The sequence below is a fragment of the Mustela lutreola genome, chromosome 2, assembly GCF_030435805.1.
Source record: "Mustela lutreola isolate mMusLut2 chromosome 2, mMusLut2.pri, whole genome shotgun sequence".
Taxonomy (NCBI): domain Eukaryota; kingdom Metazoa; phylum Chordata; class Mammalia; order Carnivora; family Mustelidae; genus Mustela; species Mustela lutreola.
Window position 1 is genome coordinate 130,215,894 of NC_081291.1, and position 24,154 is coordinate 130,240,047.

The window sequence follows — 24,154 nt, forward strand, 5'->3', positions numbered from 1 at the left end:
ACTGAAGGAAAGAGCAACCCTCCCGCCCCCATATCGAGCTGCGGACTGGAATGGTTGAGGGAGGCCCCCTAACTGTGTGCTGAGAAGTTCTGCTCTGCACATGGAAGCCAAAGTAGCACCAAGGGAAACACCCAAAGGTCCCAGGCTGCCTTCATCCCCAACAGTCCTGGGCCTTTTCATGCCTTTAGAAGCTCTGCTTTATGTGCATTTTTTCTGACCCTTTGTCAAAACATAATAAACAAAAGCAGTGCAAGGGAACCCAGGTCAATTCTCTTTGTAGCATATGCAGAGGGTTAACCTTTAGAAAGTTTGGGGTAAAGGCAAGTGATTCATTTTTACCATGCTTTATTGTTGCTGTGTCATGTTTAATAGATTATTGGACGAAGAGGGCTGGCAAATACAACAAGGAATAATGATTCAGCAAGCCATGCTCCCAAAACTTCCCACTCCTAACCAGGGTGTCCCAACACAAGGTCTCCTGGAAATAAAGGCTCATGTCTGCACTCCCTATAGACCAGAGTCAACTGAAGCAGAATTTAACGCAGAAAGCTCCCCTCTCATGCCTTTTCTCCCATCGTGATCTGGAATTTTTCCGTTGACTTTTTTTTTTTTAAGATTTTATTTATTTATTTGACAGAGAAAGATCACAAGTAGGCAGAGAGAGAGAGAGAGAGAGAGAGGGAAGCAGGCTCCCCGCTGAGCAGAGAGCCTGATGCTGGACTTGATCCCAGGACCCCGAGATCATGACCCGAGCCGAAGGCAGAGGCTTAACCCACTGAGCCACCCAGGCGCCCCCAGTTGACTATTTATTACCAGTATTTCTTTGTATAATTCCATATCAATATAACTGAAATGTTAAATATCTCAAATAAGTTTTCTCAAACAGCATTTATTACATTGATAAACTACAACCTATTACAAGACCTGGGTCACTCAAGGCGCCCCTTTATCAAAAAAATGAACTGGTCCTAAAACACTGGCTGGAATATGTGACCTGCCATTCCTTCCTAGGATTCGATCTATAAGGGACCATTCGTGTGTATGTGCCAGACTTACCTAGAAAGATGTTCGTGGCAAAATTGCTTTGAAGAATTAGAAAGAAACCGAGATAACTGAGATATTCTTGGGAAATGCTTGAGTAAATTACTTTGCATCCAAACAATGGAAGATTATGGAGATAGTAAAATTTTTGTTTCAGAAAAGCATTTAATGATATAAAGAAATGTTCTCTACATATTAAATTTTTTTAGAGTAGATTACAAGCTATATGTATAGTATGTTAGAGATTTTTGTTTTACAATGAAACAATGGCCATTGTTTCATTGTATATATATATATATATGTATATATATATATTTATATATATATATTTATATATAAAATTGCTCTAATGATAAAATGATGGGTAATTTTTTTCTTTTCTTGTCTCATTTTTCTTTATAATGAGTATGTATTACTCCAGGTGCGAGGCTATGCCAAGAGCATCTCCCGAGAGCTTGTTTAAAATGCAGAATCCCAGGCCCCACCCCAGATCTGCGGGCTCAGAATCTGCATTTTAACAAAACTCCCCCACCTCCACCCCCGTGATCTGTATGCTCGCTATAGTTGGAGAAGCCCAGCTCTCTATAACTCAGCACAAGAGAAAAAACTGATTTAAATCAAGAAAGGCCCTAGGCCATGACAACTGGATGCCCTTTGCTATTTGGAAGTGAATTCTGAGGTAGGGCAGAAGCAGTTCCCACCTTCCAAAATCCAGAATCCTCTAGAAATGGCTTAACATTTCCACGTTTTTCATTTCAACAATGGGGCATGGAGCAGTGACAAGTCCCCCCATCTCCGTTCCCTCCCCCGGCCACAGAGCCACAAAGCCTGAGCTCTGAGCGTCTGCGTGAGGGAGAGGAACATAGATTCCTCAAGAGCTGCTATTCAAGCCATTAAGCAGCATGTGCCAAGGCTACCCCCACAATTCTGGGTCAGTCTCCATTAAGCCGCACATCTGGCTGTCACACACTCTTTTGTGGGCACAGCTCAATGGCAGCACTGATGCAGCCTCTCCTCAGGGCCAGCCCTACAGTGGCCTCCCTGTCCTCCCAGCATGTGATGTCAGGAGCACAAATGTCCTGCCAAACATTTAAGATGTTGCAGTTCACATTGTGTACATTGTATAGAGAAACACTGACGGGCAGATTTGAAATTAAAAAAAAAAACCGCACACGCAGGGCCAAGATACAACCAAACTTTGTTCCATTGTTGTTCCAAACCACCAATTCAGCACAAATATGTAACTTGTATTCGTTAAGTACACAATCTTCTCTTTTTCTGTTGCGTTGTTGTAACTGGCATCCCTAGATACAGAGATTTCCTTGAAACATTTTTTCTCTAGTTTGGTGGCTATCATATTCTTGGAAAGCATGAACACAACCAGTTCATTTCAACCCGAAGATCCCCTGCATGTAGTCTCTTCAGAAAAGGCCAAAAAGGGAGAAAGCTGGTTGTATGTCTCAAACTCATCTCTCCTCCAGGGACCATCAAAGCAGATGGGGGGTGGTCAGCTGCACGATCAAAAGGCATGAGGAAGAGGTCCTTCCCTCACTGTTGCTCAAGTGGGGCAGGAGGACCATCGCATCAGAACCAACAGGTATGCAAGCAAAATGCAGATTCCTGAGTACCAGCCCAGAATGACTGAGAGGTCTCTGGGGGTTAGGAGAATAAACCTGCATTTTATCTGACCTCTAGCAGTGAATCATAAATGAGAGTAGGAGGGCTTCAGAATTAGACAGACTTAAATCCAATTTTACTCCCCTCAGGGGCCCTATGAACTCGACAACCTGAACTCTCTACTTCCCATGTTCTTCTCTATACAGTGCAGACAGTGGGGAAGATTAGAAGTGTGAAAGTCCAGACACAACAGGTCCTGAGAGTGTGAATTCCCTTTCCCCACTTATTCAAGTAGAGCACATTGGGTCTGCTCTTTTATCTGTGATGAGGGGTCGCTGTTTTCCCCGGGCGACAATTATTGTCACTGTATCACCAAGTTCCAGTGGAGCTCTACCAAGAGCAGATAAAATCATCAAGACTGACTCCCTCTTGCTGATGGCTGGAGTGGAACCTGTTGTTCTATAGCTGCGCTCTCCAATCTAATAGCCACTAGCCCGTGTGGCTACTGAGCCCTGAAGTTGTGACTAGTCCAAATGGAGACATGCTGTAAGTGAGAAATACACATTGGAACCCAAAAAACGTAATACAAAAAGAAGGACATAAAATACCCCATGAGTAATTGAGTACATATTAAAATGACAATATTCTGGATATACTGGATTAAGCAGAATATATTAAAATTATTTTCACTTGCTCATCTTTAGCCTTTTAATGTGGCTTATAGAAAATCCTAAATGACATATGTGGCTATATTATATTTCTACTGGACAGTGCTGTTCTGGAGGAAGAGCTACCCCGCCCTCCCTCCCACTCTAGCACAGATAATAAGACCCAACCTTGTAGTTATGACCTACAAAATGGGATTTCCGAACTAAGTGGGCAACGATCAGCTAGGAGAGATTTGGAGTGTCTCTTCTCTCACTGCACAGAAAAGTGGGCTCATGTAGTGTACATACCCCCTCAGGTGAGAAAGCAAGCAGCAACCTCAGGGAACGGGGCAGCTGACCAAGTACATACATCCTTAGGAGAAGAGAAGAACCATCTGAAACACTTGAGATTCAAGCCAACAATGCTAAGGAGAGGGTATGTGCTGCCTTGTCCACACCCCCTGTATGCTTTTGCTCCATTCAAGCTCACAGTCATTACACCCTGACAAGATTTTATTAGAGCAAATCCTCCAATACAATTACATGACTTATATCCTTATAAAACCTTATCATAACTAAGCCAACATTTGGGTCAACATGAAGACTGTCTCTTCTGCATAAATAATTTAGAAATAGTTATAATCACCTAATGTACTCAAATACCTACCAAAATGACTAGCCCAAATGGATATTTCCAAAGAGGAAATGTTTGCCTATTACATTATCAGCTAATGAAATTAATATTTTCAGAAAAACACCGCCAAAGTAGATTGTAATCTGTGTTTTTTAGAGCAGATTCATAACTTAATAGAGTTTCTGGAATAGAAAGCAAACAAGAATTAACTTGATGTGTCTATCTTTGTCTAAAATTTCCAAACATCTATGTGCATATGTTTGAGGAAATTACATATAGATATCATCACCAAAATATCCAATATAGGGGGTTTGTTTTATACTTTCCTTTATACGTAGTCAGTTTCTTTACTAAGTGTTCAAAGTAGATGAAGGCATTTATCTGTGTAATGCTAGGGACTTGGTTTCTGATTGTTAATGTATGACCTAAAGTTGATCCACTAAAGAAACCTACAGAGCACCAAGATTTCACGTTTATAACCACATAGGACCACCGTGGTCCTGTGAATAAGACCAAACGTTTTTATTCAGGGAGCCGCAAAAATGCCTTGTTCCTGAGTCACGACCAGGTTCCCTATAAATTACTAGTAGAGATTAATGAAATCGGTGAAAATTCATAGATGGCCCCTCTGGACACGACAGAATATGGAGGTCACTTTTGCACACAGTCTGTTATTTTATTGCACGGGTTTCACTTAAAGAACAAAATGCACCATCATTGTTTGGAGAGTTTGGGGTCTTGGATACTGATACACTACATCAGTGTTTACACCCATAAAGCCAAATTCAACAGCATGATTTATGTTAAACAACACCACTGCAAGATGGCTAACAAAATGAAAATAGAGAAGGGGAAGAAACTTTAAAAATGTGTTAAGTTGAAGCATATGCAAGTGTAGGATTAAAAAGTACATCATACAAACCCAGAAATCAAAACTATTTTGTGGTATGTCAGTTAGAGTTATATTCACTTGGACTGTTATTTATCACATAATTAAAGCTTATTTGGTTCATTTCCTTCATACTGATGAACTGAGAATTTCAGGAAAACCATGGTTATAAAAATGATCAATCTTGAAAAAGTATGTACAGATAAATGTAAAATCACAAACTAAAAAATATCCCCACCCTCGCCCTCAACTTACAAAAGGGAAGTTTCCCATGGAGGGAAAGTTCCACAATCCCTTCCCTCCCCACCCCACATCCCCGGTTCTATTTTTCTCTATCGCTTATAACTAAATGACCTTGGAGCCGAAGAGGAGGGAGCGAACAGAGAGGCATATTTATGAGGCTCCCATTGTCATCTGTAACAGTTTGAAAAGTGTCTTTTATTTCTCTCTCTACACTCAATTCAGCAATGTTTACAAGATATTTAAAATTTAAAGAAAGAGAGGAAATATATATACATATACATATATATGTGTATATGTATATATATATATAGGTGAACAACAAAGGAATGCCCAAGAAAAGAGCTATTAATGGGCAAAACCATGAGAAAAGTGTGTGGGCATTTTCTGAACTTAAGATCTCTTTTAACGCAACAAATGGGGAGGGGGTATTAAGACTAAAACATGCCAGATGGGATGCTTTTCTACAGCTTTGGCTTTGGAGCCTGGCAGTGGAGTGGGCTTCCCCCGCCTGTGGCAAGCAAAACCGGGGCCACGGGCCCGGGATCTGCAGCACCTGGGTAGGCAGGCAGCAGCCCTCTTATACGTGGGCACTCTTGGCATGAGTCGGGGAGCTGGAGCCCGAAGAGTAGTAGAAGCGGTTTTCACCAAACGACTGGGCATCTCCAGCGCAGCAGACGATGACACAGCCACCCACGAGGCACAGCACAGCCCCGATCCAGCCCGCATACAGGGAGTAGCCAAAGCTCACGATGGTGGTCTCGCGGTGGGCGCACACAGGGAACCAGATGGTGGCGACGATGGCACAGAGAGCTGGGGAGACAAAAGAGAGCTGTGACCGGGCATGCCCGTCCCACACCAAACACAGCGGGCAGGCTCCCCTTCACTCTGCAGACACGCTCCCTTAGCTTCCAGCCAACTGCAAAAAGCTCCGTACACACAGCTCTGCTCCCAGTCCAAGCCCATAGGTTTGCATCTGTTTAATGCGCCGATCCAAAGCTGGGTCAAACTGCTAGGTCCTTTATTTTTTCAACAGACACCAAAGAACTCCAAAGTTAAAGCCCAGAAATAAATCCCTGAAGCCAAAAAATGGGTATTTGCGTTTACCTACATATCTTCACTTTATGTATCTATACTTAGAATTCTATGATGATGCTTACCTAATCATATTATAATTATTCTTTACATGCCTATTTCCCATGCCAAGTCCTGAGTTCCTTGAAGGCAGGGGCCATGTCCTCCTTATGCTTGTAGACTCAGTGTTTACCTCACTCTGAGGCACAGAGTATGTGCTCACTACACACCGGCTGAATGACTAGATGGCCTGATGTATTCGGAAATGAGAAATAAAAGGATGCCCACCTCATTTTTCCACTCTGTTTTCTCAGTTTGGTCAATTCATATTACAAAGACCTTGAAGAAGCTCCGAGAGTTCTCTTGCTGTGGTGGACTGTTGCCAGACATCAGTGGAGTATCGGCTAAGAGTCTGAGTTTGTGTTACACTGCTTGCAAATACACAAATAATGCTCGGAGTAAAAGAATTCACCTGTGCAAGGATTTTACGGTGATATCTGTTGTGATGAGTCACAATGGCAGAATTTTATGGTCTTCCACCAACCAGTCTAATTTTCAGACTTGGTTTAGGTTTTAAAGAGCAGGATAAGAAACAGCTTCTGCATCATTTAGTTCTTCCTCTCCTCCTAAGCAATGTAGCAAAACAAGGACAGGCAGGAGCCTATGAAAATGTTAAAAAAATATTTAAACCTCTACACAAGCATTGTCACATAAGGTAGCCACAAGCGACATGGGCTCTTAAAAGTTTCTCATGGGGCTAGTGAGATCAAAAAACTGTGTTCTGAATTTTAATTAATTAAAATTTAAATAACCCCATGTGGCTGGTGGCTAATGGGCTGAAGAGCACAACTCCAGACAAAGGAGCTCCATCACATCCTGTCATCTGATTTCTCACAGCCACAAGCAGGAAAGAAATTTTAGTTGAAGCTTGAAATGGGGATGACCCATTAAAGTTGGCAGATCAAAAAAATAATGGTGATGAGGTTGCCAATCATTAGCCATAGAGCCTTCGATAAATTCAAGGCAGGGCACTGCGACATTTGCTACCTGGAGGATCCTTGTCACTTTCAACTCAGCAAGCGTTTCTGATGGAAATCAAAATTTGATAGAATCACTCACCCTGAGTGATTTTCTGACTGACCTCTACGCCCACAGAGAAGAAGTATAATTTTTCTTTAAACAGAAGCACTCAAATCTAACAGCCTCATCTATTAGTTCTAAACTGAAGAGAAGATTGAAGTCTTACCCACTTTGAAAGACCTCTTCAGCCATCTTAGTGCATTTGTGTAGCTTGTAAGAGGCTCTTGTTGACAATAAAATAAGCCCACCCCACAAGCTGGGCATAAATACACATACACAGATGTGATTCCTATTATTAAAAAGCATAGATCCCTAGTAGAAGTTAGAGGAAAGAAAGCTAATTTGGGGGGTTTTAGTTGCTCAATTTGACTTTCTAAGAGCCAAAATTCACTCCATTAATCATGAACTATTCACTACTTCAGAAGTTCTTATAAATTACCTAAGAAGCAAAAATCTATCCATATGTTAATGGCTTCATTTTTTCTTAAAGAGTAAGAACAATCATGCCACGTTCTGTAATAGGTTTGTATGAGATACTCTGTGGCGATATATTGTCCTTCCGTGAACGAGTGTTCTCAAAAAGACCAGTATCAACTGAATCTTCCTTTCCAGCCTAGAGCCTCAAACGCCTGAGATACAGGGAAAAAGTCTTTTTCTCTCTTCCTCCAGCCACATATTCCAAATGCTTCCCTCACTGAGAATGCCTTGGCATACCCTCAGCAAGACACAGAGAAAGAAGAGAAAAAAAGTCTTTTTCTGAGTCAGGACAAGAAATAGAAACTCCTTTAGAGTGTTTCAGCCGGAGAGAACTATGCTAGCTTCTTCACATCAATACACAATCCAGCTACATAACCCTGGACCCCCAAAGGGGGGCTCATTCTGCTTGAGCAAAACAGCAACCTAGCAAAGGTTTCCAAATACCCAAGCTTGATTAGAAGGAAAAGGTGAGGAGGGAATAGCTGAATTCCATAGGAAAAAATATATATATCTGATTTCCCAAACAACTGATTTGGTTCAATTCAACTGATCTTTCCCATAAACAATTAGCCTGGTTTCAAAACAGCTTCTGGTTCAAATTAAGTTTTATATTTTTCAGTTACTTCATATTATACATACAACACACACACACACACACACACACACGCACACGCACAAGGATTCCCCACACTTCATGTAAACCTAACTCAAATGTAGATTTGCTGCAGATTTTATAAAATAAAGATATATATTTTTATATATGATCTGTATATATAAAATAAGATAATAAATTGCCTAGTTCTTCCCCTCTTCTTAAGCAAAATAATGAAAGTATCTTCACATGGGGAAAGAATCAGGCTCAATATTCCAAAAATAATCATCAGCCTTGATTTCAATTGTTTTAGGGATTTTGTTAGATTTTATTCTAATGTAATTCACTAGAAGAAGGAAACATCAGGAAAATGTCTGAATGCTTAAATAACGAAACTAAAGGACTGAATGGGGGAACAGGTGGATGGACGGATGACAGTCTCATTTCAAGTCTACTTTCCACTTCAAACACATCAAAACTGACTTTCTAAATCATAAAACTGCAATGTGACTTTAACACACTTAAAGTTACACGCTCATGATTTACCTCATTAAAGACTTCCTTCTTTTATAATCCATGCAAAACAAGGCAAACGAGCGGCAGCAAGGTCACATTATTTCCTAGTAGATAAATGAACTCTGGGTGGATTCCTGTGGCTCTCAAAGTTGAACCACATCAAAACCACTAAAAGATGACAGGCCGCCACACAACATGAAGGGAAATGAGAGGTTCGCTGGAAACAGTGACCTTCAAGTGAACTCAGAATGAAGAATGTTTAGAAACTAAAAAAGAAGAGTTTACTCAATTTTGGCATGGTTTGAAGGGAAAGGGGGATGTTTTCATCAGTGAAGTTAAAATGCAAGTTAAGTCATTACTTAACTAAAAGATGTGAAATATTAATAAAACTGGCAATAATGTTTGGCTTTTTTAATGATATAGAAGGCTGGCTAGATTTATTTCTATTTGCACACACACACACACACACACACACAGAGTTTATAATTCTTCTCCCAATTATTTGGAGAAAATAAAGAAAATGCTTTCCTAAAAAAATCAGTTATCCATAAGGCAAAGAAAATTGAAGAAAGAAAGAGAATCTTTGTTGCTTTTCTTTTCATGTCAGCACGATGTATTTTTTTTTTAATATTTTATTTATTTATTTGACAGTGAGAGATCACAAGTAGGTAGAGAGGCAGGCAGAGAGAGAGGAAGGGAAGCAGGCTACCGGCTGAGCAGAGAGCCCGATGTGGGGCTTGATCCCAGGCCCCTGAGATCATGACCTGAACCGAAGGCAGTGGCTCAACCCACTGAGCCACCCAGGCTCCCCAGCACAATGTATTTTTAAAGTAAGTCTCTAACAGTAACTCAGATTTTTCAATCTATTTCTCTTCTTCTACCTTCCAAAGATGCAACAGTTAACCGCACATGGGGGTGGGGGGAGCAGGAATCTGTCATTTGGGAGGGAGCAGAAAGTGAAAATTGAGAAGAAGGAGGAGGAGGAAGAGGAAGAGGAGAAAAGAATATTAAAGAAAAGAGAAGAGAAGAGAAGAGACAAAAAGAAAGGAAAAGAAAAGGAGGAGGTGGAGGCGAGCAGAGAAGAAGAAGGTTTCACCGTGTAGATACAGATTTTTCCAGACTTCGTGCTCTCACAAGTAGAACTCGCTGCTCTTCATGGAATAAAACTGTTTGCCTCTTTTGGTAAGTTTCAAATAATGTAATACAATGTGTTCATTAGTTCATAGAATATAGCCTTACTAAATTAACAATGATCCTCATGTAGCCAAACACAGAAAATAGTTGGAGAGGGAACTGTAGAGCAATGAAAGGTACTTGCAGCTTTTTATTTCTTTAGGGATTAGATGACATATAGTAACATAGTTAAATAAACGTGATGAAGTTAAATAAAATTAGTAAATGTGTGTTTGACTTTCAAGGCAATTTAGAGAGAGAGGGAAAGACTGACAAAGAGGTCCAAAAAGGCAGAAGAGCCCAGATTCTGTTATTTCTTCCTTTCTCCAATGAACACCTCTGATTTCAGGCTTTGTCACTTTCCAAGCTAAGAACTCACAGTACCTTTGAAAGCATTATTTCTAGCACAAAGAAATATTTCCATTAAAATCACATAAATTATTCTGAATGATATAAGTAATACTGGAAGAAAATCTTCCTTGATATTATATCTGAGATTTGCTTCAAAAAAACTCTGGGGACTGGAAGAAAAAAAACACATAAATGAAACAGATTAGCCATGAGTTCATTATTGAGAATGAGTTTGGGTTATATTATTTTTTCTACTTTTGGGTACATATGAAATTTTCCACAATAAAAACTGTTTTTTACATCTCTCTCCCAAGGCACCTGGGTGGCTCAGTCATGATCCCAGGGTCCTGGGGTGGACCCCCATATCAACTCCCTGCTCATTGGGAAGCCTGCTTCTCCCTCTCCCACTCCCCCTGCTGTGTTCCTTCTCTCACTGTCTCTGTCAAATAAATAAAATCTTTTAAATAAATAATCAATCTCCCTCTATTTAAACATTTGACAATGCACTTATTGCTGCCTTCTACAACTGATGCTATTATCTAAATAGCAACTAACTTTAGCTTTGTTCCAACTAACTCAAGGCAACAAGTAAAGATTTCTAACAAGCTATTGGAGTCACATTTATTTGTTGTTTCCTGATAATCTGAATCTAGAAAAATTTTAGTTTTTCTTTTTTCTTTTTTAATTTGTGATTCTCTAAATTTTGACTTAAGAAAACATAGCTGCCAAAGGACATACTCCTCTTACACAACAACTTTTATGAAGATCTAATATTTAAAACAATCATGAAGTCAATGGAATATTCGACGACATTATTTTCCTGGCCTGCTGTCGACATTTTTTCCTTTTATTTCTATTTCACACATCATTATCTTTTTTTTTTTTTTCCCATAACTTTTTTTAAAAGCTGGTCCGATGGTTATTTGTTGTTTTTTTTTTTTGTTTGTTTGTTTGTTTTTAATCACAGAACTTAGGGATGGGAGAGACTTCATAAAGCAGTTAATTCTTCCAAGTGTACCGACAGGGCCATTTTAAGGCACAACCATACTAAAGATGCCACAACCTTTCCACTACCTATATGAAATTTGATTTACATTATGAGCTTGTTTGTGTAAAGCTAATGAGTTTAGAGAAAGGCTCTTTCCATCTCTTCTCTTAAGACTCCATCCAGGCTTGAGGGCATCACTATTTACTCCAAACTGAAGGGTGGCTTTTCCTAGGACATCTGATTCTGTGTGCATGACAAGATCAATCTCTCCCACACTTGCACACACCCTTTATTTTATTGCAATTCCATTACTGACCTGTAAGTTCCAAGTTAAAAACAGCTTTTTTTTTTTTTAACAAAATACGATTCCTACGGCCATAATTTGAAAGAGGAGGAGAGAAATGAGAGGAACCCACGGAAGGAGGAATATATACTTCCTCTCCTTCCATTCCTTACCCCGTCTCCCCAAGAAACACCCCAATCAAGTACTTTCTAAGTCACAGTGAAGTGAGAATGAGATCAGACCAGAACTGAGCCTGACCGTTTTTAGGTGGGTAGTTTAACATGACTTCCTATGATGGGATAGGCAAAAAAACTCCCAACTATTTATTGATCTGGTTTTTACAAAGCAAACAATGGAAATGTCTCCACTAGACCAGGAGAGGACCTAGCATTTCCAGGAATAGCTCCCTGACTCTTCTGACCAGTGTCATGTATGGAGATTACCCCGCAGGAATCAGACATGATCAAAAGAATACTCAATGGCCCTCTGGGTTAGCTCTCTATTTCCTCTACGGTTAGAGGACTGATAACAGTAGCGATGATAATAGCAACCATTTGCTGAGGACTTACTATGTGCCAGACACCAGGCTAAATAATTTGCATACCTCCTTACACTATTCTTACCAACCTCAGATATAAGCATTACCTCTTTTCATATAAAGGCTCAGAGACATTAAGTAACTGTCCCAGTTCACACAGCTGCAAAGTAGGAGATCTGAGATTCCGTACAGTTGGTCCCACTCCCAGTGATAAGATAAAGCAGCTCAGGCACCTCCTGTCTTGGTAGGGGCTCTTAAAAAGACACCGATGAGATTAGCCTGGATCCATCCTAGCTCTGAGGAGTCCGCTACATCAGGCTCCCATTCCTTCCCCCAAAGCAGGACCAAATCCTCACACCATTAAACTTAAAACTATTGAGAAGATAAAGTTATTGTACAACAGACACGATTTTTTAAGCTTGTGGAAAAATAAAACTTTTTAGGGTCAGGAAGAACTGACTTTAATTAATAGTGCATACAGTTTCCATACCCAGATTAGCTTCGGTATTGTTTTCAGTGCCCAGGCCCCAAACCCCCAGTGCTGCCCAGTCCATTTTGGTCAGGGACCACACCTCAACTGGGGCATTACTGGTGACCCCTAGGATCCAACAGGGGCCCAGCACTGGCTTCCCAGGGCAGGCATTAGAAGCCAATCCCAAGCAACACAAAGGGAGCTTTCACTCACTCTAGCTCCTCCCACCCACTGCCAATAGGGGAACTGAGGCACTAGGCTCCAGAGAAGACCCAGAGAGGCCAGCGGGTGCCATGACTGGTTCCAGTCAAAACAACATCCAACCTGAAGGCAAGCCGTGACCCACTGAGAAATAAATCTGACAGGAGCCATCCAAGAGGCAGCAGGTAACACTGGAAATTCAAAGCTACAAGAGGGTAGTGTGCTCACTCCATCCTAATAGCGAGTGGCCAGAAGGTTGCAGTTGCCCTGAGAAAGTCCGAGCCCTCAAAGGCCCTCCATGTGTTCACTCCAGGCAGTAATGGGGGACTGAGGAACTCACATCACTGCCGGTCCACCTCACGTTCCTCTCTACGATTCTGTGCACGTATACCAACCAACCCACTCGGAAAAGATAAAAAAAAAAAAACTTTAATTCAGCTAGGAAGTTTCAAACAACTGGTTGTTATTGTTCGTTTGATAAGCCTCATTACTCATTCGGATGATTCAGTTGTTTTTAGGGTTTTTTTGAATACCAACTCATCCATACATACTTGATTTTAGATCTTTATTTTCCACAGGGTTTGGGTTTTTTTTTTTCTTTTCCATATATTCTCTTAGTGGATATTCTATGACTCTCATATGGAAGGCCAGAATTTCTAAAAATGAACAGCTAACCCAACAGATTCACCCGCTGGTCTGGCATCCTCAGAGACAGAGAGAGCCTAATGTGAGGCAGGTAACAATGGCAACTGCCTAGAATGAGAATCCTCCTGGATTCCGCACACCAATTTACGTGTAGAGCTTTGTTCTAACTGTTGGAAAGGGAATTTGAATGTAAAGATCTGACCTCCAAAAACACTGTGACAGAGGACCCTGTGAGTTAGGGGAATCACCTGACACTGATTCTGTATTCCCTATGGCGCTCCCACACAGATTCTTTGTGCCTGGAACCAAAATGTCCATGCCCAGATTCTTCTCCAGAAATGACAGTGGTCCTCTGGTCTTTTCACCCCTGTTGCCCAGTCCCACACACACCCACACAAGCCCCTCCTCTGAATTCTCTGTGGCTTCACAAGTCCCTGAAAACCTCCATCCCTTTGCAGTCTTGTGAAATAGCACCCCTCCCTCTCACGTCCCCTTACCTCACCAAAGTCACTGTGGCCAACCATTACTTAGTGGCACTGACCCATGTCACGCTGACCCTTCCCCTTCAACATCTAGTCTGATACCAGTTGGGGGATGGGAATTCCTGGACTCAGGAGAAGCTGACGCTATGCCTAACCCACAGACAGACCAGCTGCTGTTCAGGAATGTATCAGTGCACTTTGCAACAAGAGCTGGTGTTCTTAAAATTCATGTCTTCTATTAGGACTTAAGATGTGCTGGCAGAATTAGCATTCAAGAAAAAAGTAGAATGAAATGAAACCACTGAAAAGAGCAGAGCTAGAAGGATCCTCCCTAGGTTGTTAAACCCTCTGTGTGCAGGTGCAACCAGGAAAACTGAGAGAGCTCATGCCATTTCCTCGGCCTGGGGCCGTCCCCCCATCCTCCCTTCAATCCATGATCTTGACTACCTTCTCTTCGACCCTCAACACTCATCACTGGGGATCTCCAGTCTGGCTCAGGTTCCTTCCTATGTGTGTGCACACCCTCTGCGCCATTTTTAGATGAGCCCATGCCACACTCTATCGAGATGTCCAGGGACACTCAAAACAGAGAATGCCTTTCTCCCCCTGTGTCCTCAATGCCAACCATGATGCCTGGCCCTCAGATGCTCCATGAGTCCTTACTGAATAAAAGATTAAGGGACACCTGCCTGGCTCAGTCAGTAGAGCATGTGACACTTGATCTTGAACTTGTGAGTTTGGACCCCACACAGGGTGTAGCAATTACTTAAAAATAAAATCTTAAAACAAAATAAAATAATTGAATCATCAGTAGTGATCTACCACCCTCTGCATCTTTCTTTTCTCTTGCCCTCCTCTTTCTCTACTCTTTCTTTACATATTAAATGAAGTTCTCAACTGTAGCTACAAATAAGAATCACCTGGAAACTTTCAAAAAACCCACTTTGCTTGGCCTGATGCCCAGTAATTCTGAATGCTGGGATCTGGGCAGAGGTGTTCCCAAGAAAGGGATTCCACTGTGAAGCCTGAGTGGACAGCCACTGTGTCACTCTCTTCTGTCCCCTGGTCTCTCTCTTAAGTATACCCTCAAAACCCTTTTTTCCTTTTGCTTTTTAATTTTTTTCATGTCCAGTGACTCCTGCAGACATTATTTATCCCTCTGCCTCAACAACCCATGAAACATAAAGAGATACACATTACGGGGGGTTTTCCCGGGTGGATACACCCAGCTGCCTTTCCCATGCCTCTTGAACTCAATGAAGCAGCAGCAAGATCTGAGATTCATCGCATTCACTCCAAGTTGGGGAGCTACATAGAAAACTCTCTTACCCAGCAGAATGAGCAGCACACCAGCCAGCTGAGCCCGCCTGTACTTGGCCACACCGGGCTCATGGCCCATCCGAATGCAGGGGAGAACCGTCAGCAGCAGGAGAATGGCAGGCAGCCCCAGGACCGAGGCTGCAATCATCAGGGCTCGGCAGGCCTGGACATAGCCTGGACACAAGAAAATGACAGGAGCATTAGCCAAGGGTCCCCTTGGAGCCTACACCATGGCTCAAGGGAATTCAACACCATCCACCTTCCTCTGGCTGCATTCCAGGACTTAGCATGTAAATGCTGTCGAAGATCACTTCACATCTTCAGCATTTTTTTTTAAGATTTTACTTATTTATTTGACAGAGAGATCACAAGTAGGCAGAGAGACAGGCAGAGAGAGAGCGGGAAGCAGGCTCTCTGCTGAGCAGGGAGCCTGATGTGGGGCTCGATCCCAGGACCCTGAGACCATGACCTGAGCCGAAGGCAGAGGCTTAATGCGCTGAGCCACCCAGGCGCCCCACATGTTCAACTTTTAAAGTGACCAACAAGGGAGGCAGGAGGCTGGAGAGACTGAGTGGAGACATCTGGCTCCCAAGATCTAAGGGGCCAAGAGTCCAACTATACCATTACATCACCTTACCATTACATCACCTTACAAAAGAGTCAGATTAAAACTCAAGCCCTCCCAGATGCCTTCTGTGATGATCTGTGCTGATTCCAGCCTGCTCCTGATACGTTCTGCCTGGGTGACTGCGGGCAAGTTACCAAGGGCTCTCCTCACTGATCATGAAGAAATGGTCGTAGTGCCTATATCTCTCTAAAAGAATTCAATTAAGATTAAATTAGTTAACTCATGCAGTGTTTAGAACAGTGCCTGGCACATCTGAAGTATTCCAAAAAGATTAGCTATTAGTATTGGTGTTATTTCTCTGTGGCAGTGCCGTCATTTTATCTTCGGGTGTACGAGGTGATTTTGTCCCTAACCATGTGCTTTTAATTCCCATTGTATATAGTATGTGGTCCTAACTGAACTAAACTAAGACTCTGGATTCCTCTCTTGGTTTTTCCCCCGATGCTGCTGTGCTCATGAATCCTGACGCCTGCTGATGGTCAGGCGCCATCTCCTGCCTCAGCCAATCTCCTGGGCATGTTTCCACAACCATCGGCCATCACTTTAAAGGCGTCTTTCCAGGGACACCTGGGTGGCTCAGTCGGTTAAGCATCTGCCTTTGGCTCAAGTCACGATCCCAGGATCCAAGGATTGATTACACATCAGGCTCCTTGCTGAGCGGGGAGCCTGCTTCTCCCTCTGCCTGTTGTTCCCCCTGCGCACGCGTGCTCTCTCTCTCTTTCTCTCTCTCTCCCTGACAAATTAATAAATAAAATCTTTACAAAAGGAAGGAAGGGAGGGAGGGAAGGAAGTAAGAATAAAAGGCATCTCTCCAGCCCCCAAAATTCCTAGAGGACAGACACCTGCCTTGGTCTTCGTGGAGCTAACACAGTCCCACAGCAGATGATATAAACATACAACTATGAAAAAAAAAAAATACAAGTATGAACGAAGGAATAAGAAGTTGAATAATAAGAGTGGAGCAAAACCAAATGAACTTTATGCTGTCATACAAAATGCCAGGTAACAACTTCATTAAGAAACAGATTACAATATGTGCAATATTTATGTGAAATAAATCTGACAATATACTGGCAGAATATGGCAGACTTAAATGTGTTGTTTCTCATTAAAACACTCTCCCTCCTCCCAAAAAAAAAAAAAAAAAAAAAAAGGAGGGGGTTGTATTTGTTGCTCTCCCTTTTTCCACTCAGAGGGAATTAGGGCTAGTGGCCTGGGGGAGGTAAAGTTAGAGACCAAGCCAAAAATGAGTCCCGATTTCTGCCTCACACACACAAGACTCTAGTACCAAATCTGGCCAGCCTGCCCTGTGCACTAAGCCCCAACTGCAACACTGTCTTTTAGCAAGATCTAGTTTGCCAGAATTCAGGGTTACTCTTCTAGCCACTGCCCATCTCAGCTTCTTTAAAATGAAAGTTAAACAATCAATCAACTGTCTGTTGACTTGAAGACCCCCCTAGGGAAGAGCCAGAGGATTCTGCGGCAGAACCTCTGACCGAAGTCCAGTGCCCCTGCAGCTTGTAGGAAAGCCAAGGTGAACACAGGAGGTTCTGAAATTCATGGTGCAGGCTATGTACTCAAGGCCAGGGCCACGTCTGAAAAATCAAAGATGGAGACCAAGATCTGTTCCTATAACCACCCAAGTACAAGGTAGGGGGATAGCAGGAAGGATTAGACTCTCCCTAAAATGTACTCCATCTGTAGAATGGTCTGTTCTCTGAAAATAAACCACTTGACTCTGAATGCTCAGGAAACTTATCTTTGGGGGAAAGAAAAAAAGAGTAATTTTATGCCATGCCCAGATTTTAATTAAAAAATTACAGCAGCAATTTATGAAGCTTCTACTATGTCAAGGGAGGTTTACATTTCTCATATCATTTAATCCCCCAAAACCACTCTGAAAGAGAGGTGGTTGGTTTCATTTTGATTTTTAAAGAAGACAACTGGGGTTCCCAGAGATTACTAGTAAATTGTTCTAAATCATCCAGATGATGAGCATTGGCTCCCAGAGTCTAACCCCGGTCTACCAAGGCTGCCATTGGGTGAAGGTGAGTGCAGATCTGGGTTCCCGGGACCTCTGTCATTCTGAAAGTTCAAAATGGAGTAGAAGCGGTGCCTATATGGCTCAGTCAATAGAGTAAGTGACAACTGATCTCGGTGTCCTGAGTTTATGACCCATGTTGGGTATAGAGGTTAATTTAAACAAACAAAAAAAAACATTTTTTTTTTATTTCTAAGAAATGGAAAAGAAGATAGTGCTTGGCAGGACTGACATGCACTGTGTGCACCAGCTGTATTCCAGCATCAGTGCCTGGTACAGAAGATGCAAAGAGAGCAGGATGACATCTCTATCCTTAAGGAATTTATAATGTGGTACAAAAACTTGACTCACAATGAACAAAAAGTCAAAATATGCCCTGATGATGATAAGACTCAAATACTAGGACAGCAAGGAGGAAGGGGAGATTGATTCGAGCTCCAAGGACTGGGAAATAGGAGAAACTTGTGGGGAGGCTTAAAGTGGGGAACAAAGTCTCCAGGGAGCTAAAGGCTCCCCCAGCAGATGGCACAAAGCCAAAGCCTCCCAGACTGGCATTGGAGCTCAGTTACTCCACTCATTAAGGAAACTAAAATAGGCCTTTAACCAACTGAGCCTTCCAGGAGCCCCAATTTTTTTTTCAGGATAGGCCTTTAAATGGGTACCATCAGGATGCGGGGGTGGCTCAGGTGATTGTCTGTCTTCAGCTGGGGTCATGATCTCAGGGCCTGGGATGGGGTCCCCCCAACTAGGACCCCTGCTCCCTGGGGAGTGTGCTTCCCCCTCTGCCCCTCCCTGTCCCTCCACACCTCCCCTAGCTCGGGCTCTCTCCCTCTCTTGTCTCTCTTTCTCAAAATAAATAAATAAAATCTTTAAAAATAAGTAAGTAAGTAAATAAATAAATATGCACCATCCTCAAAGGCTAGCAGGAGAGAAGGCAAATCGTGTATAGGTTAAATCCGCTGGCAGGGCAGAGATAAAGAGCAAAACCCCGAAGGGGAGCCTGCTACCTAGCCAATCACCCAACTGGCTCAGGGTTACATCTGAATTGAAACCATTGCCCAGAATTGTTCAAGGAGAAGCAAGTGAAGATGGGGGGCTGGGGGGAGCGCCAGCTGGCGATGGAGGGGTGGAGGCCAGACAACTCTCTCCTCTTCCCTCTCAGAGACATCTAGATGGGAGCGAGCGACCCACGGCAGATCCCCCCACCACCACCACCGCAGGATGAGCGCGCCCTCCGGGAGGCAACACCCTTTCCCTATCAGACTATCAGAACCGAGAGGTGCAGACCGGGGGAGGAGAGCGGACCTACATTTCCACTGCGGGGGGCAAGGGGTGGGGAAAGCAAGACAGGCCCCCGGGTCCACTGACTGGCATGCACTGGACTGACATGCACCAGGGAACCCACCTGCTGGGAACTGGGAGGGCCGGGACTCCTCACCAGTACCACGAAGACCTGAGAAACTCGGCTTGCTACTGTTCAGATGGCTGGAATGCTAGCTTTTCCCTTCTCCTCGTCCTCGTTCTGGGTGGGATCTAACTCAAAAGGAGGGAGGGGGGCTTACAGTTCTTCTGACCCACTGAGGGTGGGAGCATGGGGTAGGTGGGTGACAGTTATTAACATGGACAGAGCTCCAAGTATGTGTCCACGTCTCAGTTCAGTAACTTCTCAGGGTGGCTCAGCCAGGAGCCCTACTATCATCCCAAATTCCAGACAAGAGAAACTGAGGCTGGGAGAAGTTAAATTCAGGGCTACCTAATCCCTTTAAGACATGGTGGGACTGAAGGTGTCAAAAATGTGTCCATCAAGGCCTTAAAACGTTTCTGGGATACGTTCCTGGGAAACGTCAAATGCACCCATCCCTAGTCTGTCCCGAGGATCAGGGTTAGGAGCAGCCACTCAGAGGTGGGGTCCTTACCCGGCAGGATGAGGATGTCCACCAGGGGCTTGCAGTGGTACAGCCCCGTGGCCATGACGCAGTCGGCCCACAGCCCCTTGGAGCCCAGTTCGTCCAGCTTGCGGCAGGTGGGGATGGTGTAGCCACAGGTCACCACCCAGTCATTAGTGGACGTGGTGACGATGATGCCGATCCAACCCACGAAGCTCGTGACGAAGCCCACTACCTGCAGGCACGTGGCCACCATCGTGGCCGCCACCCTGGCGTCCCCGGGCCTAGCCCCTCACTAGCTGTGCCCGCGCCCGGGACCGGACGGCGCCTGCCCGGGTCCTCTCTCCCCTGCGCTCGCGAGCGGCTGACCGGCGACGGCCGGCTGCGGGACGCTGGAGGCGGCGGCAGGCCGGGAAAGGCTGAGAGCCGCGCTCCGACGGCACTACGCGCTCGGCGGGGACAGTGGCGCGGCTGGGCACTGCGCCCCCGCCCCCCTCTTTAAACCCCGTGGACCCGGCCGGCGAGCGCCAATCGGCGACGGCCCGGGCGAGCCGGCCAATCGCGGGGCGGGGCCTGGGGTGGGATGTACGGGGAGCAGGGTTAGGGAGGGGGGCGCTGAGGCCTCGGCGCTCAGCCCCGCGTCGCGCGGCCCGGGGTTGGGAAGTCAAAGAATTCGTTCCAGGTCCAAGAAATGGAGAGAACATCAGGCGTGGGCTCTGTTTTGCTGCAAATTATTTCTCTTCTTGCCGCCCGTCTCACATCTCTGGCTCTGGGTCTCGTCTTCGCTCCGGTCTCCTCTCCTCCCCATTCGTCTGCCCGCCCAGCTGAGAGCAAGGACTGGCGTCCTGGAAAGGGGGCCTGGTCCAGTTCCTCTGCCGCCCAGGAGAGTAACAACGGATGAACTGAGAATTGTCCTGAGAAACAGAGGCGAAGCGCCCAGCATTCCAGGGATACTAGAGGAAAGAAAATGATCCTTTACTGTGGGTGACAAGCGTCACAGGTGGCCATGGCCATAATACCAGTGTCGATAACAATAACAACTTATCCAGCTGTACTGCCATGTACTGTGTGCGTGCGTTTATATTCCTGTATCACCTCATTCTCATAACTACCCTCTGTGATAGGAACAAATGTTTACCCGTAATAGGCGTAAAGAAACAGCATGAGAGATTAAATTGCCCAAGGTCACTCAGCTAGGAAGAGGGAGAGGTCTTGGGCCCATCTCACTTTCCCTGGTTAACCATTCCTTGGCACCTCTCCTGATTATCACTAAAAGGCTCAAGTTCCCCATTTGACACATTCAAAGCTAGGCTGACTGTAAGTTAATATTTGCGCTCCACCGAGAGCTCTGCCTAGCCTAGAGTGAGCATGCTAGGAGTGTACTTATCATCACTGTCACCTTTAAGCCTCCTTCTCTCTATGAATCAAATAAGACCCATTATATGTCCGGTTTTTTTTTTTTTTCATGCAGAGAAGTCCTTCTCAGCTGTGTTTACATTAAATGGTTTCAATCCCCTTTGATACATTTGGCATATCTTATTATATCCCTCTATTAACAATCATGAGATCTAAAGATGAGGAGGGTTTCAGCAGACACAAAAACTTCCTATTCAATCCTCTAAATCTAAATCTAAGATATGGATCATAAATCACAGCTACTAAGCTTTCCCATATCTATGCTGGGTGTCAGGGCCAATCACTGTCTTCTAGGGAAAACTAGCCTGGAAGAAAGCCCAAAGAAATCCAACGCAGGAGCAGAAAAGGCTGACAAATAGATGACAGAGCTTCAAGCCGGAGAGCTTGAAGAACACCCGGAGAGCCCAGTGGTAACAATACAGACTGGGTGCCTGGCTTCAGATCCTGGCTCAACCACTTTCTAGCTGTGACACCAAGTTGCTTCATCTCTCCCGGCCTCAGTTTTCTTATTTGTAAAATAGGGATGAAAATAGTGGCTACCCCATGGGTTTCTTGATTATTAGGTGAGTTAATATACATACAGAACTTAAAACAGTATCTGGTACAGAGTACATGCTCAGTAAACCTGCATAATGATTCAGAACTCTTGCTTCTGCATCTTATGTTCTCCCTGCATTCATACAATTTGATTTGTGGAAACTACTGTACAAGAATATGTCTGTTTTTTGAGGAAGCCGTTGTGTTTGGGAGCATTTTGTCACCTGGATGTTTTCAGATATTTCCTCACAACATTTTAAAAAGAGAGAGAGCACTTTTGTATTAAGAACAATAGAAAACATAAAACCCATGCAACATCAATTCATTGAGAAAGCAACTGTGAAATCTGCACTCTTGTAACTCCATTAGCATTTAACGTTCTAACAGTAAAGATTCAACCAATCAGAATTTAACAATGTTCAGGTCAACCACAGGTCACACACTCAGAGGTATTTGTAAAGCCAAATTTCAGAACTCAAGACACTAAATGGTAGAAAGAGCTGTCAGGTTGTTAAGATCTTGGAATGGAACCTCCTGAATTTATATTCCATTTTTATCTCTGTGTTGTCCCTTAACCTATGTAATTCTCCGGTACTCCATCTATAAAGTGAGAATAGCAGATGACTCATAGGGTTATTGTGAAGGTCAAGTGAGAGGACTTATACAAAGTTTTGTATATGTATATATACATACATATACATACACACATATATATTATAAATGTTAACCACTGTTAATATAGTCATAAGTAAAATGGATCAATGGAAAATATGAATTGCTTTTGATAAAGACTAAAGCTAAAATAATTGGGCCATAATTATCATTATCTATTAACAGAAGAGAAATCCTAAGATGAATGTCTAAAGAATCAGATGTACAAAAGGCCACTGAAGGAAGACCAGCAAAGTGTAACCTCTTTGAATAAATTAGCCACAAATAAAGAGAGAATCTGTCCCTTGGAAAGGAAGTAGGGCAGCATGGACGTGCAGGAGATGGTATAGTGGCGAGACTCCAAATTGCTATGTACAGTGAAGTCCCTGAAGCTATTTTTGCTGAGGAACTTTTCCAAAAATCATCCAAATTCCTTGGCTGTGGTGACTTTTCTCCCTGAGACTTCCTTTTGATTAAAAAACGACTTCCCACATAGCATAACTTAATAAACTGATCTTCCTAGTCTACCACAAACCCAGGTACCATTTTAGTTACAAAAGGCAGTTTCTCAGAGTCCAGTCACCCCAGATAATTGTCAACAGTGGGTCCCCAGTACTGTGAGACAAGGTCTATCCAGTAAATTTTCTCTCAGAAAACTTTGTCTTGCCAGCTCCTCACATTTCGACTGTATAGCACAGAACTAGTGACATAAAGCTGAAATCCCATTCCAGGTCTTCCAACCCTAAGTCCAATATTCTTTCCATTATTGAAAGTGTAAGAAGGATCTTTCCTTCCTTAATCTTATTCAAAAATAGGGGTGCTTAGTCGGCTAAGTGTCTGCCTTCAGCTCAGGTCATGATCCCAGGATCGAACCCAATGTTGGGCTCCCTGTTCACTGGGGATTCTGCTTCTCCCTCTCCCTCTGTCATTCCCCCTGCACATGCTCTCTCTCTCTCTCTCTCAAATAAATAAAATCTTTTTAAAAAAATCTTATTCAAAAATATGTAAAGGAGAGCGTGAGAATGACGGTCACTGACCTAAACCCCACAAGTGTACTGAACAAAGAAGACGGCCTGGTTAACTGTTCTTCTATCATTTCCACCTGAACATAGTCAGTCACATGCCTGTGATTCAGTTAGAGCATGAACGCACATGCCTTTGGCAAGCGGGTCTGCCAACAAGCAGCAAAAGCCGACCTAGAAAGCAAAATTTGGGCCAAAGGAGTGAGCTTGCAGCGACTACTAGTGGTTGTCTTTTATCATTGCATGGTTGGTAAAAAACATTTTCTGTGTAAAGTAGCCTATGAGTTGCAGAGAACCAAGATTAACAGCAACTTCCCACATGCCAATGCGCAGTCATTAGCCCCAAATGCAGTATACACTTCTCTGTAAAAAGCTTTCCTCATAGGGATGCCTGTATGGCTTAGCTGGTAGAACCTGCAACTCTTGATCTCAGGGCTGTAAGTTCAAGTCCCATGTTGAATGTAGAGATTACTTAAAATCTTAAAAAAAAAAAAAAAAAAAGTTTTCCTCACATATTAAGAAATATGCTTCTCTTTAGAAAACCAAACGTGAAAACATAGGACATATACGATACCACTTGGATGAGATTATTCATTTAAAAAGTAAATACTTCTAGTAGGACCCCCTTTAAAAGGATAATTCCTCTAGTTGTAACACAAAATTTCAAAGACACACACATTTTTAGAAATATTGTAGCACAAATTCATAGTGTA

General features: G+C 43.3%; 1 protein-coding gene across 1 annotated transcript; it reads right to left on the reverse strand.

The window, feature by feature from the left end:
• Positions 1-4,594: 4,594 nt before the first annotated feature.
• On the reverse strand, positions 4,595-20,264 carry CLDN11 (claudin 11). The gene is made up of 3 exons (XM_059163493.1): positions 19,846-20,264; positions 15,270-15,434; positions 4,595-5,881 (listed from the first exon to the last, which is right to left on the reverse strand). Exons 1-3 carry the CDS (start codon positions 20,069-20,071, stop codon positions 5,649-5,651), a joined length of 624 nt encoding a protein of 207 aa, XP_059019476.1. The 5' UTR covers positions 20,072-20,264; the 3' UTR covers positions 4,595-5,648.
• Between the last annotated feature and the right edge of the window lie 3,890 nt (positions 20,265-24,154).

What these genes read in the sequence shown, in the direction of transcription:
- CLDN11 (XM_059163493.1), bottom strand. Translation starts at nt 20,071, where the DNA reads ATGGTGGCCACGTGCCTGCAGGTAGTGGGCTTCGTCACGAGCTTCGTG. An exon ending in GGACATCCTCATCCTGCCGG is followed by an intron (nt 15,435 to 19,845) that starts GTAAGGACCCCA and finishes TCTTGTGTCCAG; the next exon opens with GCTATGTCCAGGCCTGCCGA. An exon ending in TGTGCTGCTCATTCTGCTGG is followed by an intron (nt 5,882 to 15,269) that starts GTAAGAGAGTTT and finishes TTGTCTCCCCAG; the next exon opens with CTCTCTGTGCCATCGTCGCC.